General features: G+C 38.4%; 1 protein-coding gene across 1 annotated transcript in view; it reads left to right on the forward strand.

Moving 5' to 3' along the window:
- The window catches only part of LOC110193871 (myosin-1), a 34,969-nt gene extending 17,844 nt beyond the window's left edge, over positions 1 to 17,125 (forward strand). The window contains exons 17-38 of the mRNA XM_020965893.2: positions 88 to 205; positions 968 to 1,091; positions 1,186 to 1,322; positions 1,535 to 1,790; positions 3,705 to 3,947; positions 4,053 to 4,229; positions 5,785 to 5,930; positions 6,046 to 6,136; positions 6,226 to 6,615; positions 7,827 to 7,953; positions 9,629 to 9,747; positions 9,872 to 10,068; positions 10,835 to 11,018; positions 11,702 to 11,867; positions 11,962 to 12,086; positions 12,257 to 12,565; positions 12,649 to 12,852; positions 14,144 to 14,269; positions 14,358 to 14,528; positions 14,687 to 14,791; positions 14,913 to 15,008; positions 16,963 to 17,125. Of these exons, the coding sequence (XP_020821552.1) occupies positions 88 to 205; positions 968 to 1,091; positions 1,186 to 1,322; positions 1,535 to 1,790; positions 3,705 to 3,947; positions 4,053 to 4,229; positions 5,785 to 5,930; positions 6,046 to 6,136; positions 6,226 to 6,615; positions 7,827 to 7,953; positions 9,629 to 9,747; positions 9,872 to 10,068; positions 10,835 to 11,018; positions 11,702 to 11,867; positions 11,962 to 12,086; positions 12,257 to 12,565; positions 12,649 to 12,852; positions 14,144 to 14,269; positions 14,358 to 14,528; positions 14,687 to 14,791; positions 14,913 to 15,008; positions 16,963 to 17,115 (3,764 nt within the window). The 3' untranslated portion in view covers positions 17,116 to 17,125. The remainder of the gene's footprint in view (positions 1 to 87; positions 206 to 967; positions 1,092 to 1,185; positions 1,323 to 1,534; positions 1,791 to 3,704; positions 3,948 to 4,052; positions 4,230 to 5,784; positions 5,931 to 6,045; positions 6,137 to 6,225; positions 6,616 to 7,826; positions 7,954 to 9,628; positions 9,748 to 9,871; positions 10,069 to 10,834; positions 11,019 to 11,701; positions 11,868 to 11,961; positions 12,087 to 12,256; positions 12,566 to 12,648; positions 12,853 to 14,143; positions 14,270 to 14,357; positions 14,529 to 14,686; positions 14,792 to 14,912; positions 15,009 to 16,962) is intronic.
- Positions 17,126 to 22,618: the final 5,493 nt, after the last annotated feature.

Here is a 22,618-nt window from a genome sequence, read left to right on the forward strand (position 1 = left end):
TAAGGAGCTCAAGAATTAAAATTCACAGCCTGACTTTTAGCTTTTCATTTGGAGGTATGGTAACCACATGAGTTTTTATTGTTTCAGGTGCCATGGAGCATGAACTAGTCCTGCACCAGCTGAGGTGTAATGGTGTGCTAGAAGGCATCAGAATCTGCCGGAAAGGATTCCCAAGCCGAATCCTGTATGCTGACTTCAAACAGAGGTCAGCCTCTTTCCATTCTGAATTATCCCAAAGTATTTGATATTTACCAGTACAGATTTTACTGGTTAAAGAAAAATCTCTTAAAATGAGCAGTGAAAACATTGGGTTTGGCTTTAGAGGAGCTAGATTTGAATCTTGACTACCTTTGTGACCCTTTGTTGTATAATTTTTCAGGTATATCTCACACTTTGTGACCCTGTTGGGGTTCTATTGCTAAAGATATGGGAATGGTTTGCCATTTCCTTTTCTAGTTCACATTACAGATGAAGAAACTGAGGCAAACATGGTTAAGTGACTTGCCCAGGATCACACAGCTAGTAAGTGTCTGAGGCTGGATTTGAACTCATGGAAAGGAGGAGTCTTCCTGATTCCAGGCCTAGCACTCTATCCATTGCACCATCTAGCTGACTCTTGGTACTTTCAAATAAGTCATTTCCTCTCTGGGCTTCATTTTCCCTTCTAGTTCTAGATTTAGAAATAGAAAAAAAAAAGACATAGCTTGTTGATTTTATGGCAAAAGACAGAAATCAATGTAATATGATATAAGCAACAAATTTTAACTCAGTAAATCTATGGAATAAAGATACGTTTTATATGTAACAAAAGCCACAAGTAGGAGAATACTATTATTGTATGATCATGCTGCCAAAAAAAACATACTGCTTAATGTCTGTTTTATTTTTACAGTGGGATGGGAAGAGAAGATCCATCAGTTATTGACAACAGTTACATATACATATATATATTTTTTTACTTCAACAGATACAAAGTTTTAAATGCAAGTGCTATTCCCGAAGGACAATTCATTGATAGCAAGAAAGCTTCTGAGAAGCTTCTTGGGTCTATAGATATTGACCACACTCAGTATAAATTTGGCCACACCAAGGTACTAACTCTGTTCAATCTACCTGAACCAGATCCAGTCAGCTTCTGCTTTCTGTAGAATGAAACCAATGATCTGTAATGACTCCCTCATGCAGGTATTCTTCAAAGCTGGTCTTCTGGGTCTCCTAGAGGAGATGAGAGATGAAAAGTTAGCACAGCTTATTACCCGAACTCAAGCCATGTGTCGGGGTTTCTTAGCGAGAGTGGAGTACCGGAAGATGGTGGAAAGAAGGTAAATGAATTTATTTATTTTGCTCAAATGGCACAAGTCTTAAAACTGGTCTACCATTCTATTTTTACCTTGGACCTATCATACATTTTATTTTTAATATATTTTATTGATTTTTTTACCTCACCTAATTTTTTCCCTATCTCCCTTCCCTGTACCCTCTCAGACAGCTATTCCAGCTAACAAAAACCATATGCATTTTCATCATATTACAGAGAATCTATCTTCTGCATCCAGTACAATATCCGTTCCTTCATGAATGTCAAGCACTGGCCCTGGATGAAGCTGTATTTCAAAATCAAGCCCCTGCTCAAAAGTGCAGAGACAGAGAAAGAGATGGCTAACATGAAGGAAGAGTTTGAGAAGACTAAAGAAAGCCTTGCAAAGGCAGAAGCAAAAAGGAAAGAGCTGGAAGAAAAAATGGTAGCTTTGATGCAAGAGAAAAATGATTTGCAGCTCCAAGTTCAATCTGTGAGTGTCATACATCATTTTACTGAATCCTATTCTAAAATAGAAAGATTCAGTTTTCAACTCAGGGATCTTTAAAAAATAAAGACAATGTTTCTTTCTTCATTGCTGCCTCTTAAATATTTTATTGTCAAGTCTACTAGACCAGTGATTCTTCTCATATGCAGCATCATTTCTTTCCTTAAAGAAAAAGTGGAATAGTACTTTTGTTCACAAGGGTCTGGTTTAACCATGATTCTCAGAGACAACATGATATACTGGAAAGGGTATTGGAGTTTGGTTCCACCACTGAACTACCACTCACCACTCCACCACTGACTTTGGTGTCTTTGAGCCTCTGGGGCAGTTAGATAGCATTGTAGACAGAACATTAGACCTGGAATCAGGAAAACCTGAGTTCAAATTCAACTTCAGACACTTAACAGCTTTGTGACATTGGGCAAGTCACTTAAGCTCTGTCTGCCTCAATTTCTTCTTCTGGAAAAGGTAGATAATAATACTACCTACCTCCCAGGGTTATTACGAGGACAAAATGAAATAATCTTTGTAGAGTGCTTTGCAAGGTTTAAAGCTTGTATTTATCTAGGATTTTAATTTTTGCAAAGAGCTCTACATACATGATCTCATTTCATTCCCGTAATAGCCCTTTAAGGTACATGTTATTATTATTCTTATTTTTTCCAAGTTAGGAAATCATTTCAGAGATTGGTGGTTTGTTGATATCACATAGCTGGTAAATTCCTGAAGCAGAATTTGATCCTCAATCAGCCTAATTCCAAAACCATGGAGCAAATTCTTATACTACTTAGCCCACAGGGCTGTTGTAAGGAAGACACTTTGTGAACTTAATGATCCATAGAAATGTTGACTTTCATTATTATTGTCTACCTTCACAGAGGTTCTTGCCATAATCAAGTGAGATAATATGTAGAAAAGTGTTCAGTAACCAATAAAACATTAAACAAATTTAAGCTCAGCCTTCCCCCTTTGTTTCATCCAGAGAAAGAGGACAGGCAATGTACTCTCAATAAATTTACTATTGACAAGTCCATGTGACAAAAGATTATTGCTGATAATGCTGAAGGGGAAAAATCTTGTTAATGAGTAAGATCTCTGGCTAGATAATTGTTTTGAGCTTTGATCTTTCTGCTCACATAATAATGATTGTGATAATTTACAAAGTTTACATTTGTATGGTGCTTTGAATACATCATCTTATTTGATCTTCATAACTATCCATTCCCTTCACTTTTAGCTATATGTAAGCAGATTGCAGCATCCTTCTCCTCCCAAATAACACGCATGCTATTTGTATCAAACCTTTATCTCTCTTCCCAAACCAGAGCAGCACATAGGCTTTTTTCAGTGTGACCCTTGCTGGTTCTAACCCTTCTCTCTTGGGTACCCATGTGCCATTTCCAGAAAAGACCTTCTAATACCAACCTACTCTCTCTTTGAGTTGTATCAATCACTTTGTCTGATAATTGCTTGCCCCTTTGCCCAACCCTAGAGAAAGATGTAGACATCTACACTATCCCAATGTCAAAGAAAGCCATGTGCTACTTATTTTCTGAAGAGAGATATTGCTAATGATTAAATATAAGAACACTGAAATGAAGTTCTAGAATTTCTAATAATTACTAATCTAAGCTTCCCATGAGTAGTTCAGGGATGGATCACGTGTTAGGAAATAATATGAGATTATGTGTTTCTCTATGTCTCTACTCCCCAGTGCCTAGCAAATGGTAGGGCCTTAATTCAATTAAACAAATATTGGCCCTGTAGTAGAAGCTACAAGTAATCTTTTTTATTTACATGTGTATTGACTGAGTACAACCAAGTAAACCAATGAATAGAAAATATGTTATTGGTATAATAGTAAGCATCAGAAAAACCAAAACCTAATATCATTTTCAGGAAGCAGATAGTTTGGCTGATGCTGAAGAGAGATGTGACCAGCTAATTAAAACCAAAATCCAACTTGAGGCTAAAATCAAAGAAGTGACTGAAAGAGCTGAGGATGAGGAAGAGATCAATGCTGAACTGACAGCCAAGAAAAGGAAACTGGAAGACGAGTGTTCAGAACTCAAGAAAGACATTGATGACCTTGAGTTGACACTGGCCAAGGTGGAAAAAGAGAAACATGCTACTGAGAACAAGGTACAAATAACACCCATGAAAACAAAATAATTTATAGTATGCATATGGTGTGTGCAAATATGATACTAAATGCACAATAATACAAAAGCATTTTCCCTCACAAAGGTGAAAAACCTCACAGAAGAGATGGCAGGGCTGGATGAAACCATTGCTAAGCTCACCAAAGAGAAGAAAGCCCTCCAAGAGGCCCACCAGCAGACCCTGGATGACCTTCAGGCAGAAGAGGACAAAGTGAATACACTGACCAAAGCTAAAATCAAGCTGGAACAGCAAGTGGATGATGTAAGCCTAAAATTGTAAAGGAAAATACTGTTCTTATTTTAGACAAACAGTATGGAACCATGCTTACTTGACTAATCAATGTTTATCCCTTGTCTGCTGGTCTTGTGATGTATTTCATACTTTTAAAAATAAATTCCTGGAGTGTTAGAGAAATGAGAAAGGCATATTGAGAGATCATATAGTTCAATCTTCTACCCAGAGTTTTTTTAAACTTCATTATTGGTTGTCTATCCAGAATTGTATAGGACTTTAGAGTTGATTTAGGTCAATCACTCCCCACCCTACTCCATAGATGAAGAAACTGAAGGATGAAGTAACTTGCTCAGGGTCACAGGGCAAGTCATTTGAAGAGCTTGGACCAGAATTCCAAGTCAGGTACTCCTTCCATTGCATATTCATTAGTGGTAGACATTATGGGAAGCCTATAAAAGAAGCATAAAATCAATACTCACCCATAAGGAATTTTTAACATTACAGAAGGAAGAAAGAAAGTATATGATCGAATGTTAACTCCATGAGACAAACAGTAAATTTAGAACAAACAGAAGTTATAGAAGCAAGGGTCATTGATTTGTTGTAGAGTCATCAGAGGGTCTTATCAATTCTCACTCTATATATTATCTCTCTCTTTTGTGAATCCCCTTCTCTTTACCACACAGTTGTCACTCTAGCTCAGGACTTCATCATCTCTTGCCTGGATTATTGTAACAGTTCCTAATTAGTCTCATTGTTTCTAGTGTCTCTCCAACTGATCTGACAAAATAATTTTTCTAAGGGACAGGACTGACCATTGTCATTCCTTTGGCCATTCCTTTTGGTGGTTTCTCAATGCCCATAAGACCAAATACAAACCCCTAACCCTGCCATTAAGGGTCTCTGTCATCTCGCTCCCCAGCTACAGCTTTATTTTATGTTATTCCCCTTCCTATAATCCATAGTTCAGACAAGCTGGACTACTAGGTCTTCCCTAACTTAAGACTTCATCTTAATCTTCTACATATTAAATACATTCCAGAATTAGCCATCCCCCAATTTCTGGAATATACTTCTTGATCATCTTCATCTTTCAGAATGGTTGTCCTTCAAGGTTCAGTTCAGGCACTGCTTCCTCCATGAAACCTTCTTTGATCATCATCCTAATCGCATTTCTAGTGTTTTCTCCCTCCTTGATTTTACTGAGGTTATACCTATTTCTGTATCAAACATAACCCATATCCCATGAATAATAAGATCCTTGCAGTCAGAAGCACTATTTTTTTCTCTCTCTAGCCTCAGTACCCTGGCTTAGTGCCTTGAACATAATGGATATATTTTTAAAATATTGTGGAATTGAAGAGATACTGAACAGATAAGGTGAGAGATAATGCAAAGGAACAATCAGTAGAACTTCATGACTGACTCAACAGGAGGACCAAAAAAATGCAAGAAAGAGGAAAAGATAACCCCAGAACTTCTGAACTAAGGCCCTTAAGGAGTAAACTAGAGAGTTTAGGGATTAGGAGAATGGGGCTTTTAGCAGGAATTGCCATGTATTCCTTTAATTATTCATTTTTAGCTTGAAGGGTCTTTGGAACAAGAAAAGAAAATTCGTATGGATCTGGAGAGGGCTAAGAGAAAACTTGAAGGAGATTTAAAATTGGCCCAGGAATCCATCATGGATGTAGAAAATGATAAACAGCAGCTTGATGAAAAGCTCAAAAAGTAAGTGGTTGAAGAACACTGTTTCTTGGTGGGGGGGAGAAGGGGAGGAGAATTTTTTAAACTTTCGTTTTAAGTACGAATACAAATTACAAAACATGTCTTGCTTTCCTAAAAGGAAAGAGTTTGAAATGAGCAACCTGCAAAGCAAGATTGAAGATGAACAAGCATTGGCTATGCAGTTGCAGAAGAAGATCAAGGAGTTGCAGGTAAAATCATCACTTCCATGGGTCCCAGGCCCCATGAAAATATCCAGTGACAGGAAGAAGCTGATGGATGTGTTTTCCCCTATTTCCAGGCCCGCATTGAAGAACTGGAGGAGGAAATCGAGGCAGAACGCGCCTCTCGGGCAAAAACTGAGAAGCAGCGATCTGATCTCTCCAGGGAGCTCGAGGAGATCAGCGAGCGCCTGGAAGAAGCTGGTGGGGCGACTTCAGCTCAGATTGAGATGAACAAGAAGCGAGAGGCTGAATTCCAGAAGATGCGCAGGGACCTTGAAGAGGCCACCCTGCAGCATGAAGCCACGGCGGCCACTCTGCGGAAGAAGCACGCAGACAGCGTCGCTGAGCTTGGGGAACAAATCGACAACCTTCAGAGGGTCAAACAGAAACTGGAGAAAGAGAAGAGTGAAATGAAGATGGAGATCGACGATCTTGCCAGCAATATGGAATCTGTATCCAAAGCTAAGGCAGGTCCCTGCATTTACTTCAATCAGAATAAGCAATACAGCATCCCATAATACCTCAAGTTCTATAATTAAAAATCACTCCTTTGGGTATAAACAATGCCATCAACCCTGAGAAAAAGTGACATTTTACAGTGAATTTATTATGTTTCTTTTTTCCCTGACAGGAAGAGTTTAGCTATTTATGAGGGCAAAGGAGGGCAAGTCACTCCAACTCCCTGGGCTCCGATTTTCTTATCAGTAAAATGAAGAATTTGGTTAAAATGAGTTCCTTCCCAAATCTAAATTTACAATTTCCTGAACAGTAGGTTTATCATCTTTCAAATCTCATTTCAAAGAAAACTTTTGAAATACAACTCTACTCATTTTAAAGCTATTATTTATATTTGCATAGTAATAATACCTTACATTTTATGAAATTGTAAAGTTTTAAAGGTAATTTCTTACAATTATTTCTTTAATCTTCACAAATACTGTTACACATGCAAGGACTGTATTATCATCTATTTTTCAGCTAAGAAAACCAAGACAATGAGAGATAAATTAGTAAAAGAACCATGGGGGAAGTTGGGTGGCACAGTGAATAGAGCACTGGACCTGGAGTCAGAAGGACTTGAGTTCAAAATCAGCCTCAGACACTTACTAGCTGTGTGACCCTGGCCAAGTCACTTAACTCTGATTACCTCCCAAAGAAAAAAGAGAGAACCATGCCTTGCTCCTCTATTTCCTGGTTGCTAAGTTTAACTAACTCTCTTTTTACCTACACTGGTTCTCAGTGTTTTGGGAACTCCCACAACAACACTACTTTGCAGTGAGGAAACTCCCTGTAACAATTTGGCACATTCTCTTCACCTTATAGAGTTGCATAGAGCCCTGAGAATTTAAGTGTTTTGCCCACAAGTCTGAGACAGGACTTGACCCCAGGTTTTCCTGACTTCAAGATGTCCTATCTGTTTATACTGTACTTTATTCTTCTAACAAATAAATGCCTCACCTGCTACAAAAATTTTAGATACACATACTTTTATTTTATTTAAATGTTTTAAGATCATGTAGCCTAATCCCCTTATTTTTATAGATGAGGAAACTGAGGCCTAGAGGTGAAATGGCTTTTCCAAGGTAGTGAGCAGTAGAGTTGGTCATCAAACCCAAGTCTTTCGTTTCAACATATTGATTGGATTTGATCACAGTGCCTTCTGTAATTTTGCATGCAGGGCAACTTTGAAAAAATGTGCCGCACTCTGGAAGATCAACTTAGTGAACTTAAATCAAAAGAAGAGGAACAGCAGCGCCTGATCAGTGATCTGACTGCCCAGAGAGGGCGCTTACAGACTGAATCTGGTAAGTCATTTACTGGTGCCCATCTTGGACTATTTGTTCCAAGTTGTTTTTAAAGTTTGGTGCGTTAAATCAATTGAATAAGTATTTATTAGCAGCTACTTTGTACAATACCCATTGTGCTAGGCACTGGGGATAAACAGATGAAACAAGGAGCTTATAATCTAGTAGAGGGAGGTTGGGGAGGGAAACAAAGTCTATGATAAGTGGCTAAGCTAAGTGGTATGAAAAAGAAAGATGACATACCTTAGAAGGATCAAATTTTGTTAATAAAAATCCTTACATATTTTTTCACAAGAACTATCTTCTCACTGTGCTTTCCTCATCTTCTACTTGGGTAGCTGATTTTTTTAACCCAAGTACAGTACTTTACATTTATTCCTATGCAATTTCATCTTTTAGATAGCCAACCATTCTAGCCTATTGAGATCTTTTGAGATTCTGACTCTGACCAATATTTGGGCAACTACTCTTCCCATCTGTGTGTTATCTGCAAATTTGATAAACATTATCTTTATCCAAGTCACAAAGTCATAAATTAAAAATGAAAAAAAAAAACCACAAAGCCAAGTACAGTCCTGTGACTCACTAGAAACTTCTCTCTAACTTACCATTAAACAAATGACTACTCTTTGGTTATTCAGATCTCTATCCACCTAATTGCACTCACATCATGTTCATAAGCACAGCATGAAAGATTTGCCAAAAAGCAAGTAGGGTTAGTCTGATATGACCTATATTCTTGATGAAACCATGCTTTATGATCACTATTTCCTTTTCCTCACTGATCAGAATTTTGGTAGAAACCAAAGTCAAGTCCCATATCCTATAGATGTAGCCTCCATTATTTTCCTATTTTGGGAAAATTGGGACCACAGATGATCTAATCCAGTAACCTTTGAGACAGGTGATGGCAATACAAACGCCCAAACTTAAACAATCCCTATCTCAGAGAGCTTATGTTCTTAAATGTGGTCTTCAGACGACTGGTGAATCTAAGTTAAGGAGATTTTGGTTTCATTCTTTCTTTACCAATTAGTCACATAACTTCCTATCAAAAAACAGATGGTATTAGTGGCTTGTGGACTAGAAAGTCTTGAAGGCCAGTAGTGGTTTATGGGCCAGAGTTTGAGAACCACTGTGCTAGATCATACTTCATTGTATAGGATCCCGTGATTCAGACCTGGCAGAGAACTTGAAATAATTTAGCACAAATTTCTCATTTTACAAAAACAGAAAAAAGATTCCTAACGAGGTAAAAGGGCACAGCTGGTAAAAAATAAGATTTGAACCCACATTTTACTAATTCCAAATTCCGTGTTCTTTTTACTATACCACTACTATCTCCTAATAGAAAGAAATTCAATGAAAAATGTTCCCTTTTAAAATGTTGGGTGGGTAGTCAGTGTAGCTTGTGAAAAAAGTCATGTGCCCCCAAAAAGGTGAATGACACTGGCACAGTGGTTTGAACATAGTATAGACTTAATAAGTCAGTATTTACTTCTAAATCCACATCTACCTCCATTAATTTGATATTCATAAATTTTTGTAGACCATTTTGCTCATTCAAAAAAAGGCATTAAAAGATGCTTTTATTCTGTTATCTGTTTTTTAATTTAAAATGTAAATATTTCCAGGCTGTTTAAGTTGTTCCCCTTCCTTTTCCCCTCTCCCACAGGTGAATATTCTCGTCAGCTTGATGAAAAAGACTCTTTAGTTTCTCAGCTGTCAAGAGGCAAACAAGCATTTACTCAACAAATTGAGGAACTGAAGAGGCAGCTTGAAGAGGAGATAAAGGTAGTCTTCAGTGATTCCCTTAGCCTAAATTTAGAGATTTTCTTTATTGATGAGGAATCAGTAATCCTGGTTCAAATGTCCAATAAGCAAATAGATAATGTCACTAAATTCACTGTTTCCACAGGCCAAGAATGCTCTGGCCCATGCCCTGCAGTCATCCCGCCATGACTGTGACTTGTTACGGGAACAATATGAGGAGGAACAGGAAGCCAAGGCAGAGCTACAAAGGGCAATGTCCAAGGCCAACAGCGAGGTCGCCCAATGGAGGACCAAATATGAGACAGATGCCATTCAGCGCACAGAGGAACTGGAAGAGGCCAAGTATGCTTGCTATAATTAAGGGAAAGGAGAATATGTTGATAAGTAATGAAGATAATTATCTAAATAACCTAATCCAGTTTGTGGATCAGGAGAATGGCCTTCCACAGATTGCCTGGCTTTCCTGGACAGAATAGAGTGGACATTTTACACTTGCACAGAGCTACAACTAACAATTTCAACATTTAGGACAAGCCACATGGCACACATTCCCAAGTCAACTTGGTAATTCATAATATGAAAATAATACAAGTAGTAAATAGTACAAGTTCAATTTCTCTAGAGTGGGAATTCTGAGTATTAGAGTATTGGGAGGGGGATTAATATAATCTCTTGGGTGGATGTTATTAATTAGTCCCATCTGATAGCTTCCTAATTTATTCTTACTAAGTATTTCTATTTTACTGAATGAATGAGCCATCAACACATAAATGAAAATGCTTCATGAAATGAAAAATGATAATTCTTTTATTTTTCTTCATTTCTTCTTTTATTTCTTCAAATCATTTTCATAAATCTATCCTAATTTGGAAAAACTATTCTCGCTACTAAATGCATGACCACTCCTACCAACTCCAAGTTAGGTAGTCAAGCATAGTTCTTGTGAGACAGAAGAGAGAGAGAGAGAGAGAGAGAGAGAGAGAGAGAGAGAGAGAGAGAGAGAGAGAGAAAGAGAGAGAGAGAGAAACTTCATAATTCCACAGTGCTCCTCCAAAACACATAGCTCTGCTTATGGTCACTAATCAGAACTGCAAACTTCTCTTTCCAGGAAGAAGCTGGCCCAGCGTCTACAGGATGCTGAGGAACATGTAGAAGCTGTGAATGCCAAATGTGCTTCACTTGAAAAGACCAAGCAACGGCTACAGAATGAAGTGGAGGATCTCATGATTGATGTAGAGAGGACAAATGCAGCCTGTGCAGCCCTGGATAAAAAGCAAAGAAATTTTGATAAGGTATTTCACACTAAGTTTTGTGTTTTATATAGTCAATTCCCTATTATCAGCATCAAGATTATTTGTTCGGGTTCCAGAAGTGTGCTGGAATGGGCTCCTATGCTCTCTTGAGGTATTATTGTTAAATTTTCAGTGGGATCATTTATACCTTGGAAATCTGCAAACCTATGAATCAAGGCTTTTTTATTGCAAGATAAAGTGATGGAGAGAATGTTAATAATGCAGGTTAAACTTTAAAGTATGTTGTGTGTGCTCCCTCCCTATCCCCCCCAGCCCTAGTTCTTAAGCATTTATCATCACATGCCTATGTATATATGTATATATATACCTAATGACCCCTGATGGAGGTGGTTCATGTCTACACAGCTATATGAATCTGGGTCATACACTGCCATAAATATAGAATGCCTGGATGGTAGGTCATGCTGCTCTCCCTGTGTTAGGCTATATAAGAGATGTGTGAGATACAGATGAGATTGATAATATTAAGTCAAATAGCTGTGAGAAGTCCTAAAATTATGTATTACTCCAAATAATCTAAAGGGGATATCTGTGGGTTTCTATTATCTAATATTGTTTACTATACATATCCTTCCAGGTCAACTAGAGTTCATTATATACATGAACTCAGCCCTTCTAACTTCCTCCATTGAATAGGTTGATAAATCTATATTCTTCTTCAGGTCTTGGCAGAATGGAAACAGAAATATGAGGAAACTCATGCTGAGTTAGAAGCTTCTCAGAAGGAGTCTCGCTCCCTTAGCACAGAGCTGTTCAAGGTTAAGAATGCCTATGAGGAATCACTGGATCATCTGGAAACCCTGAAGCGAGAGAACAAGAACTTGCAGCGTGAGTCCCCTTCACTTGCTTGATTAACAGTGACTTGGAAGACCCTTCCATTTTTTCCATTTGTCTCAATCTCTACCTACCCGTCCACCCACAGAGGAGATTTCTGACCTGACTGAGCAGATCGCTGAAGGAGGCAAACGTATCCATGAGCTGGAGAAAGTAAAGAAACAAATTGAGCAAGAAAAGAGTGAAATTCAGGCTGCTTTGGAAGAAGCTGAGGTACATACAGATTGTAGACTAATACATTCAGAAAGGAGTTCGGTTTTACTCTGGGTAGTTATGGAATGACCTAATGAAAGATACAGAATAAATATACAAGGAATAATGGTGCCTTGGGGGCTCAGAATTCTTTCATTCTGTTACTCATTTGATTGTTGGCTTTCATTAAGGCATCTCTTGAACATGAAGAGGGGAAAATCCTGCGCATCCAACTTGAGTTGAATCAAGTTAAGTCTGAAATTGACAGGAAAATCGCTGAAAAAGATGAAGAAATTGATCAGCTGAAAAGAAACCACATCCGTATTGTGGAGTCGATGCAGAGCACGCTGGATGCTGAGATCAGAAGCAGGAATGATGCTGTAAGGCTAAAGAAGAAGATGGAGGGAGATCTGAATGAAATGGAAATCCAGCTGAATCATGCCAACAGAATGGCTGCAGAGGCCCTAAGGAACTACAGAAATACCCAAGGAATACTTAAGGTAAATGGAGCTGTCCTTGAATGGCTGGTTTTAGCTGAGCCCTGAGAACGTGATGTGTAACAGTCTTTGTTTTCTGTGCCCAGGATACCCAGATCCACCTGGATGACGCTCTCCGAGGCCAAGAGGACCTGAAAGAGCAGCTGGCCATGGTGGAGCGCAGAGCCAACCTACTGCAGGCTGAGATTGAGGAGCTGCGGGCAACTCTGGAACAGACTGAGAGGAGCAGGAAGATAGCAGAGCAAGAGCTTCTGGATGCCAGTGAGCGTGTGCAGCTCCTACACACCCAGGTGAGCACAACTATAGCAAAATCTGTATTGGGATCTATCCACTGGAAGGTTAAATATGAAGCTGAAACTTAAATACTTTGGCTATGTAACAAGAAGATGGGAAACATTGGGAAAAAATCCTGATATTGAGAAAGATTGAAGACAAAAGGAAAAGGGAATGGCAGAGGATGAGGTGGATAGTGTCATGGCAGCAAAGAATATGGGCTTGGACAGACTTCAGGAGATAGTGAAGGACAGAAGGGTCTGGCATACTATATTCCATAGGATCACAAAGAGGCAGACATGACTGAATGACTGAATGACAACAACAATCTATTGAAAGAATAGAAGAAAGGAAAAATTCAAATTAAGTCCTGCTCATGCATATCTTGATATTCGTCAGAACTCTTGTATGGAGTTTCTATGGGGCAAAAAAACATCAGGTGGACATCTCCACCTATTTCCTTGAAATACCTAAAACTCAACAGGTTCAAAATTAAATTGTTGTCACCTACATCAATATATTCTGATTTCCTCATTTCTCTTAATGTTTCTACCATCTTTCTGGTAACCTTGACTCAACATGTCAGGTCGTTGTTTAGTCTTTCCTCTGCCTTATACATTCAAAGGCCTACTTTATAGTCATCTTTTTTTATATACATCTTTCAAGGCCTACTCTTTCCTGTTTTCCTTAACAGAATGTGATCCTTTCTTCCTTTCTACCCATATAGTATTTTATACATCCTTTATTTCGCTTATACTTATTTAGTTTTGTATCACCATGCTCTACTGGAATATAAACTCCATGGTGAGGGGGACTATCTTTGCAACTTACCTCAGTGGCCTACTATTGTGCTTTACATAAAGCAACCACTCCAGAAATACTTATTGAATTGCATTGAATCCCTACTAGGAGTGCCTCTATGTATCCAACTTTAATGATTAATAACTGACTGTATAAAGCATTTTAAGCATTGTAATTATAGTCTCTGAGAGGCAGCATAGCATAGAGATAGATGGCCAGTCTTGGAGTTAGGAAGACCTTACTTTGACACTCAGTGGCTATGTGACTCTGGGCAAGGCACTTAACCTTCTCAGTACCCCCAGGCAACCCTACAACACTATATGCTACAGCTGATTTTCTAATATGTATGTATGGATGTAGGGAGTTTCCTCTTGAAGTTCTTCCCACTGATGACACCACAGGTCTACATAATCCTCCCTCACCTCTTCCCAAAGATTATAGTCTCTGGTAGTTTTTGGGAAAGAAGAAAAATGACAATTTGTTTTTATTTTTTATTTTTTTACCCAGAACACCAGCTTGATCAACACCAAGAAGAAGCTGGAAACAGACATTTCCCAAATCCAGGGTGAGATGGAAGACGTGATTCAGGAAGCCCGGAATGCAGAAGAGAAGGCCAAGAAGGCTATCACTGATGTGAGCAGAAAACACATTGATTTCCCCCTTTGATCTACTTATATGACTACTTGACATTTATAGTTGTCTTGGTTTACTTGCTAACCAGGCAGCTATGATGGCTGAGGAGCTGAAGAAGGAGCAGGACACCAGCGCCCATCTGGAGCGGATGAAGAAGAACTTGGAGCAGACTGTGAAGGACTTGCAGCTCCGCCTGGATGAGGCTGAGCAGCTGGCCCTGAAAGGAGGAAAGAAGCAGATCCAGAAACTGGAGGCCAGAGTACGTATTCCCGATGTCTGCAATTTTTTTTTGTGCTGTTTCAATCACAGCAAAAGTTTTGTTTTTTTTTAAAATAAATCCCCAAAACAAAACAAAATGAAACGAAGAGTAGTGGGCAGTGGTTGTACACTAAGACAAGATCCTCTCTCTTTTCTCAGGTGCGTGAACTTGAAGGGGAGGTTGAAAGTGAGCAGAAACGCAATGCTGAAACTGTGAAGAGTCTGCGCAAACATGAGAGGAGAGTGAAGGAGCTGACTTACCAGGTAAGGGGAAGAGATTTTCTGGGCTCTGGCACAGTCTACAGTGGAATTACAAATATTTCTCCTTGTAAGTATAATGAATATTTGATTCTCAAATAACACACTTATTTACAAAATCTTTCAGACTGAAGAAGACCGTAAGAACATTCTCAGGCTTCAGGACCTGGTGGACAAACTACAGTCTAAAGTGAAAGCATATAAGAGACAAGCAGAGGAAGCTGTGAGTACAGATTTGCTCCAAATAATGACGTCTTTTATTTGTACAGCTCTAAGTTTTTAGGGTTTTATGGGGCATCTTATTCAAAGCCTCACAATAACCTTGTGAAAGAGGTACGGTTATCCCCATTTTGTGGATGAAAGCGATGGAGCACAAAGAACGTCAGTGACTTGCCCAAAGTCACCTATCTACTAGGCGGAAGGGCCAGGACTCAAAGCTTGGTCTTCTAACATTAAATTCAGTTCTGATTCAGTGATCAATACTGATTCAATGATACCACACTGCTTTTCATATTGAGGATGTGCTCAAACCTCCCTGTTCACCTGTGCTTCCAGGCTCAGTTCAGTTCCAGAGCTGAGTAGAAAGAAGGAAGAAATAAACAAAAGGGGCCAAGGAAGGAAGGGAAAGAAATAGAAAAGGAAGGAGGGGAGACTATTACCAGCAGAGCAGTAACATAAAAAAGCCATTTTCAGTGATGACAGGAGCAGGTTGAGTGATTCGATCCCTGGCTGAGCATTCCTATCCTCAAAGTTTCCACTCAGAAATAATATGGATTAACCCTATCTACAGATCTCACAAATGAATTTCTCTACTTACCTTATTTTGTTTTCTGAACTCATATTATCTTATGCACAGCTTTAGGAAATCCAAATAAAAATTTTCCATTTGAGGATAACTATGGATTGGCCATAGGCCAATTGATAGGCCTATGTTTATTTTTTGTTTGTATCTCCAGTGCCCTAGGACAGTGACTGTCTTGCACATAGTAAATGTTTGTTAAATTAAACTGTTGAATTCACAAATGTAGATAGTGTAAGGTGGCAGTAGTGTACAATCAAGACTTAAATGAGGTAGGAAAGATCCGATCACATAGCTGGTAAACATTTTCATTTATTTATTTATTTATCTATTTATTTATCTATTTATTTATTTATTTATTTATTTATTTATTTATTTATTTTGGCTGGTTCCCATTTTGCATTTCATAAAAATAAGCTTAGGGACTTGGAATTATTTATTTGGGTGTCAAATTTACATCCTGTCAAATTTTTCCGTTAATGAAAATTGCCAATTAGTAGTTTAAAAACCCAATAAGATCATAGATGGAGAACTGAAGGTACCTTAAAGGTCATTTTATAAATAAGGCTCCAATAGGCAACAAGGTGGCACAGTGGATAGAGTGCTGGATCTGGAGTTAGGATAGGCCTGAGTTCCATCACTCTGAGTGAGTCACTTAACCTCTGTCTGCCTCAATTTTTTTAATCTATGAAATGAAGGTAATAATACCATCTATCTCTTAAGAGTTGTGAGGGTAAAATGAGAAACGTATAAAAGCACTTTGCAAACCTTTAAAAGCTACATAAACACTAAGTTATTGTTGTTATTGTTATTGTCATTATTTTATTTTATTTTATTTTATTTTATTTTATTTTATTTTATTGTTATTATTTTAGATGACTTCTAAGGACACAAGAATTAGTGTCCAAAGTGGGCTTTGAACCCTGGTCCTCCGACCAGTGCTCTTTCCATTGTGCCAGTCATTATTATATGTTGAAAAACATCAAGGAAATTAATCCTAACATTTTAAAGATGATTTCTATAGGAGTCTTGATGGTTCTAAAATGTAAAACCTAAAAGTAAAATAAACTGAGAGGTTCAGGCCTTATCAGATTTTGGATTCAAGACGAATCAAAGAATCAAAAGTTCTAGAGCCAGAAGTTACCTTAGATCACAGGTGAGGAACCTGAAGCCACATGTGGCCATGAGGCCCCAGGTTCCCCACTCCTGTCTTAGATACTGTCCAATCCAATCCCCTCATTTTATAGTTTCAAAATCCAGGGTGCAGAGGAGTTCAATGATTTCCTCATGGTCATGTGAATTATAAGTTGCAGGGCGCAATTCCTCAGGTCGCAAACCAGAGTCTTTCATTCTCTCACAAATTCATTTCTATCCTCAGGAGGAACAATCTAACGTCAACCTCTCCAAATTCCGCAAGATCCAGCATGAGCTGGAGGAAGCCGAGGAACGGGCTGATATTGCTGAGTCCCAGGTCAACAAGCTCCGGGTGAAAAGTAGGGAGGTCCATACAAAGATTATAAGTGAGGAATAGTCATGATATTTCTGGGTGACTGAAGAAACACAGAATGTGAAAATCTTTGTCACTCTGTTTTGTACCTATTATTCTAGAAGATAAAGACTCTAGGGAAACTGTAAAGAACTCTCTCGTCTGTCTTTTTCTTTTACCATACCTATTATTATGTAAGTTATTATGTACTTTGAGAAAGAGCTAGGGATATCTTATACAAAATTCACAATATTCATAGTCTTAGTCATTCAGGAATCAATCAATAAAGAGTAGTTGGACTCCTAGGCACAATCTGCAGAGGGTGTAAGTGGGGGGGGGGGAGGCGCCGGGGGAAGGAGGAAGAGGAGGGTAGTTTGTTTTTCTGGCACATCTGTGTTTTTTATCTTCCTCTGTCCATTATGTCCTATGTACCTCAGTGTCCTTATGTAAAGGTTGCCCAGAACCTGAACACATCCCCTATTACAGTCTTCCACAATCCTAAATTATTGTTCCTTGTGTGTATAACGATACCCACCTTGGCCTCCACTGCTTAGAAGACAAGTGTGTTATATTTCACCCCTCTCCCATGGTTCTCCAGAAGTCTGAAAGGGCTTAGAGATGTCTAGTCTCTCTACCATTGGCTCTCACCACTACAAATAGCGTTCTCCCAATTTTAAGGTGGAGGTCTTGTACCCCAGTTCCGTTTAACCATTAAAAGTCAGATTAGGCTTTATAAATGAATATTTGCTTCAAAAATATATGAAGAAGAGACATATAAATATTCCCACCTACCCACCATGTGGGTTCTTAATTCTCCTGTTCCCCCACCCCCATGCACATACAGTCTCTGAGGAGGGAAGGCCAATTAGGTTCATGGTTTAATTCAGTTCCTATAAAGCCTAGTTCCACCAAGTTCTAAATCTAAAGCCACTGTTGGACTTAAGTCCTGGATACTTTGACTTCTAAGGGTTCCCTGCTATACTGGTTGAGAATCTAGATTGAAATATTGCCTCTAAGGTCACTATGGCTTGAGAGGGCTGGGAACTCCACTGGTTACACCTAGAACTGAAAAGGACAGAGGAAATAGACTACATTAAAACCCCAAGCCTGATTCTCAAAAAAGCAGAGCCTAAATGAGAGGGGGGAAGGTAGTGAGGGCGCACAGCTCAGTTCATGGTGCCCATGCTGTATGGATGATGCCAGAAAGAGAGAGAGACTGTCTGAGTCTGGCAGTTGTAAAGATGTGTGTAGTCTGTTCTGATTATGCAGCCAGCGGAAAAAGGTTGCTCCCACACAGGTAATTGAAGAACATAGAATATCTTCTCCCAGAAGCAGGTCCTTATCATCTCCAATTTGAGTGCCTCCATGTTAGGTAATCTGGATACAACCTACTCAAACTCCCATTTCTTCCATACTTTAATCTTAACTAAGGAGTCAAAAGGAAAGTACTTGATAGTAGCAATTTGTACTGGAGGGTTAATGATTTATCTTAAACTTCCTGAGGGTATTTGTATTTCACCATGTAGCTTAATTACCCAAACAAATAGATTTCTAATGGAAGAAAATTTTTATCAGAGCAATATTACAGAAAGTATCCCTTTGGTTATTTCAAAATTGACCATCTTTTCTGCGTACACATAAGGCCTATCACGAAGAACAGTAATTAGAATGGAAAAAACATTTTTAGGTACTTACTATGTACCAAGCATTGTGTTAAGCCATGGGATACAAACAGAAAAGTGAGCCAGTCCTTGTTCTCGAAGTACTCATTCTAATTGGAAGAGACAACATATATAGGAAAGTTTGGCTTCAGTCCAGGTTCTAGGCCCAGGGATATTTAGGATAGCCAGCTGGGAATGAGAGAACCTGGTGAGATCTTGATGGGTAGGGTCTGAGGTAGGGTAGTTTGTGTAATAGGCTCTGATCTCCATCACCCTGTGGTGGTCTCAAGTTATTAAGTTTGGTTCAGCCTACTCTTTCCAGAAGAGCACAGTTTATACTTAATTCATGAAGGGGAGTCTGTAGACATAGAAAAGATAGCTGCTGTGGGCTTACCTATCTTTATAAAACATAGAGAAGTTGGTCACAAAATTAATTTCTGGTCAAAGAATTACATTTTCCTATTGAATTTTATTATAGAACAGAAGAGATTCTTCCTATAAGAAAACCTTTCTCCCCAAGACTAAATAAAAATCGGATGACCTCTGGAAACCACATATGCAAAATAAAAACCATTTCTCAGTAAAACATTATAAGATTCAAAATACAAATTCTGCCCCAAAACCGCAAGTACTATATGTGACACTACATTCCCTTGGAATCTGATCTCCATTGAAAGAGATGTACCCTTTGAGTATGTGAATGTTTAGCTCTTTGTTCCCTGATGGATCTCAAATGATGGTTTGATTTAATTCAGTTCTATAGTACTTAATAAGTGCAAGCTGTTTGCAAAGCACCATGCTAGGCACTAGGGACACAAAGACTATAAACTAAACCAGAACTTGCCTTGGAAAATTGACATTCTAATTTATGATTTGGATTCCTACACAGTAGCTTTCTTGTCACTGCCATAGGTTCATAAAATCCTGTATCTTGTGAATGACCCCTTATCTCCTAACAAATAGGAGTATATGAAAGTGACCTATGACCCTATAATATCCATGGTACCATCTAGCTCCAACTCTTAGACTTGCCATTGTTAGCAGATAATAATGACAAGACAGACCCTTCCAGAAGTTGATTGGGTATGTTGGATGATTAAACTGCCAAAGCAGCTAGAACTCTTTGCTACTTCCCTTTCTACTAATGGGAATTTAGCTCAAAACTTTATCTCCAGTTATTATCCAGGAGATGGTTACTTCTTGTTTCCTTCCAGGAACAGGAGGAGGAGAGAAACGAAGAAAAACAAACTATTTGCACCTCCCAGGCTGCTAATCAAAAGTGGCCCGTATCTATTTGCTCCTTATTATCCCTTTGGATTCTTATACCTTTACATTTGTATGGCTTAAAAATGGATGGTTGAGGTGAAGGCTACATATCCCAGAGTTCAATGCTCTCTCCTCCCTTCTGCTGTCATTGGGGTTACAATAGCGCCAGGGCTGTCAAATTGCCCATGGCGGTGGGCCTCCACAAGGATTGCAAAGTTAACAAAAATGTTTCAAAGCCACGACACTATTGCCACTGTGGGTGCTTATCCAAACACACCAAGTTTGTGAGATATGATGTGGGAAGTGTGTGGATTTGCCCTTTATGAGAGGTGGGCCATAGAATTGTTAAAGGTCTCCAAGGATGAGCAAGCCCTTAAATTCATTAAAAAAAAAAATGTGGGAACTTACATCCCAGCCAAGAGGAAGACAGAGGAGCTCAGCAGTGTCCTAGCTGGCATGAAAAAGACTGCTGCCAAGAAGGACTAAATTGGACTCCTCCAGCCTTCCCTACTTACTCAATAAGGATTTGACAAATTAAAAAAAAAAAAAACAAAACTTGACAGTTGCTTGAATCCACCTGGGCTAATATGTTTTATTTTCTGGGGTGTGGGGTATTGGAGGGAAGAAGTTTTGTCCTCACAGAAATGGTAGAGATGGTCCTCTGGATGCCCAAAGGAGAGAAGTATATGTATTAATATCATCCCTGGGCCAATTTAGAGAAATATCTTAAACAAATATGAGATATAACCCAAAGCTAGGTGAAGGTTAGGGAATTTGTAATTGAAGCTTATAAGGTTTCTGCCATTTTGGCCTGATGCATCATTTCTGCAGCTGTTGCTTGGCTATGGTATTCTGAGTCCATATTATGCCTTCTGCTTTGCCCCTGGTATTGGAAAAATTACTGCCACTAACCTAGTTTGAAAATAAGAGAATGTGTGTGTGTGTGTGTGTGTGTATCAGTTCCATAAAGACATTGGATAAAGTTTCTAATGATGCTTTTTTCTCTAAGACAGATAAATGTGGTCTAATTTGGTATTCTGGTTCTGCTACTTACTGTGTTATGTTGGGCAAAGTACATCTCTCTCTGGTCCTTAGTTTTCCCATGTGTAAAATGAGGGGATTGCTTATATGTATATGTGTAGATAGAGATACATACATGCATATTATAAAGATACATAAGTACGTATCTATACACATGTACTGTCATCATTAATTATATCATTATTATTCCTAGTGCTATAATCATTACAAATGAGCCCTATTACCAGTAGGAGCTCTTTGTATTAGAAAAGAAGTAGCAATAAACCATATAGTCTCAAATATCTATCAAAAATACACAAAATCTGTGTAACAAACTATGAGAACTAAGGAACATTAGGCAAGAAGGTATCATTTGGATTTAAGGGGATGGGACTTATGATTAAATAGGCTTATGGAAAGTTATACCTTACTCAAAAGGAAGTGAATAGGTAAAAAGCAAGAGGGATAAATAGCAGTGTATATAAAGAAGATATAGCTAGGTAAGGAAATGTTCCAAATTGGTAAGGCGTACTAGAGCTTGTATTCTGCTGGAACCTCAACAGTCCAAGGTCACCCCTATGTCACAATGAAACATCATTATAGAATATTAATCTATATAATTCCATTGAAAAAGAAAATATGATAAGTTTGGTATCACTTGTTTTTAATCTTTCCCTGTAGGATTTTAAGCCATGAAATCTTACTTAGTCATTCTCTGAACCCATACTTTTTGTATTTCTCTTAAATATGTTCTACCCATAGCTAAATTGCATGCCAAACTACCTCTGGCTTTCTTCTCATCCATCATAAATTTTGTGATGGAGTGGTCACTTTCCTCTAAGAAAAAATTCAACCATCAGTTCCTCTTTGTTTATGAAAGTCAAGACCAGGATAGAAACTCTCTCTTTTGTTTATTCTGCCTTTTGAAAGATGAAAGTATAATTTAAGCAGGGTACGAAATTATAAGTTGTTATTTTGGCAAAGAGAGAGATCCAGCTGATGTTTAGATACTTGAAGTATACTTGAAGTTAGATACTTGAAGTCTCCTATCATTACTATATCATGCTTCCTCGTCAGATTAGTGGTCTTTTTTCTCTGCTTCCCCTCCATTTCTGCTTTTAGTCCAAATGGTCTTTAGTACACTACTTGACACACTTTTGAGTGTGTCTATCATAGAAGGATGAGTATAGTCAAATCTGAATTGGTTCACTAACAAGTTTGCCATGAAGTAATTATTTTTTTTCAGCAACAGCAAGTATCAAATACCATTTATAAAATGGTAGAGGGGATTGCAATCTGTATCAGGGAAGGAATACTCAGACTAATGAAATCACAGATCATTGAAGAGATGAGAAGAGCAGAGGAATGATGTAGACATAGTATACATAAAGACATTCCATAAAGACACTTGACCAAGTTTCTAACTACAAACTTTTCTCCAAGACAGATAAATGTAGACCGAATAGAGGACTTAGGTTGGAATTCTGGTTTGGCTACTCACCATGTGACACTGAGCTAAATACTTCCCCCACTCTGGTCCTTAGTTTTCTTGCCTTATAAAATGAGGAGGTTACATTAGATGATTTCTAAGTTCCTGTGTA

Source organism: Phascolarctos cinereus, unplaced genomic scaffold (assembly GCF_003287225.1).
Source record: "Phascolarctos cinereus isolate Bilbo 61053 unplaced genomic scaffold, phaCin_HiC Scaffold_5;HRSCAF=322, whole genome shotgun sequence".
NCBI classification, from domain to species: Eukaryota; Metazoa; Chordata; class Mammalia; order Diprotodontia; family Phascolarctidae; genus Phascolarctos; species Phascolarctos cinereus.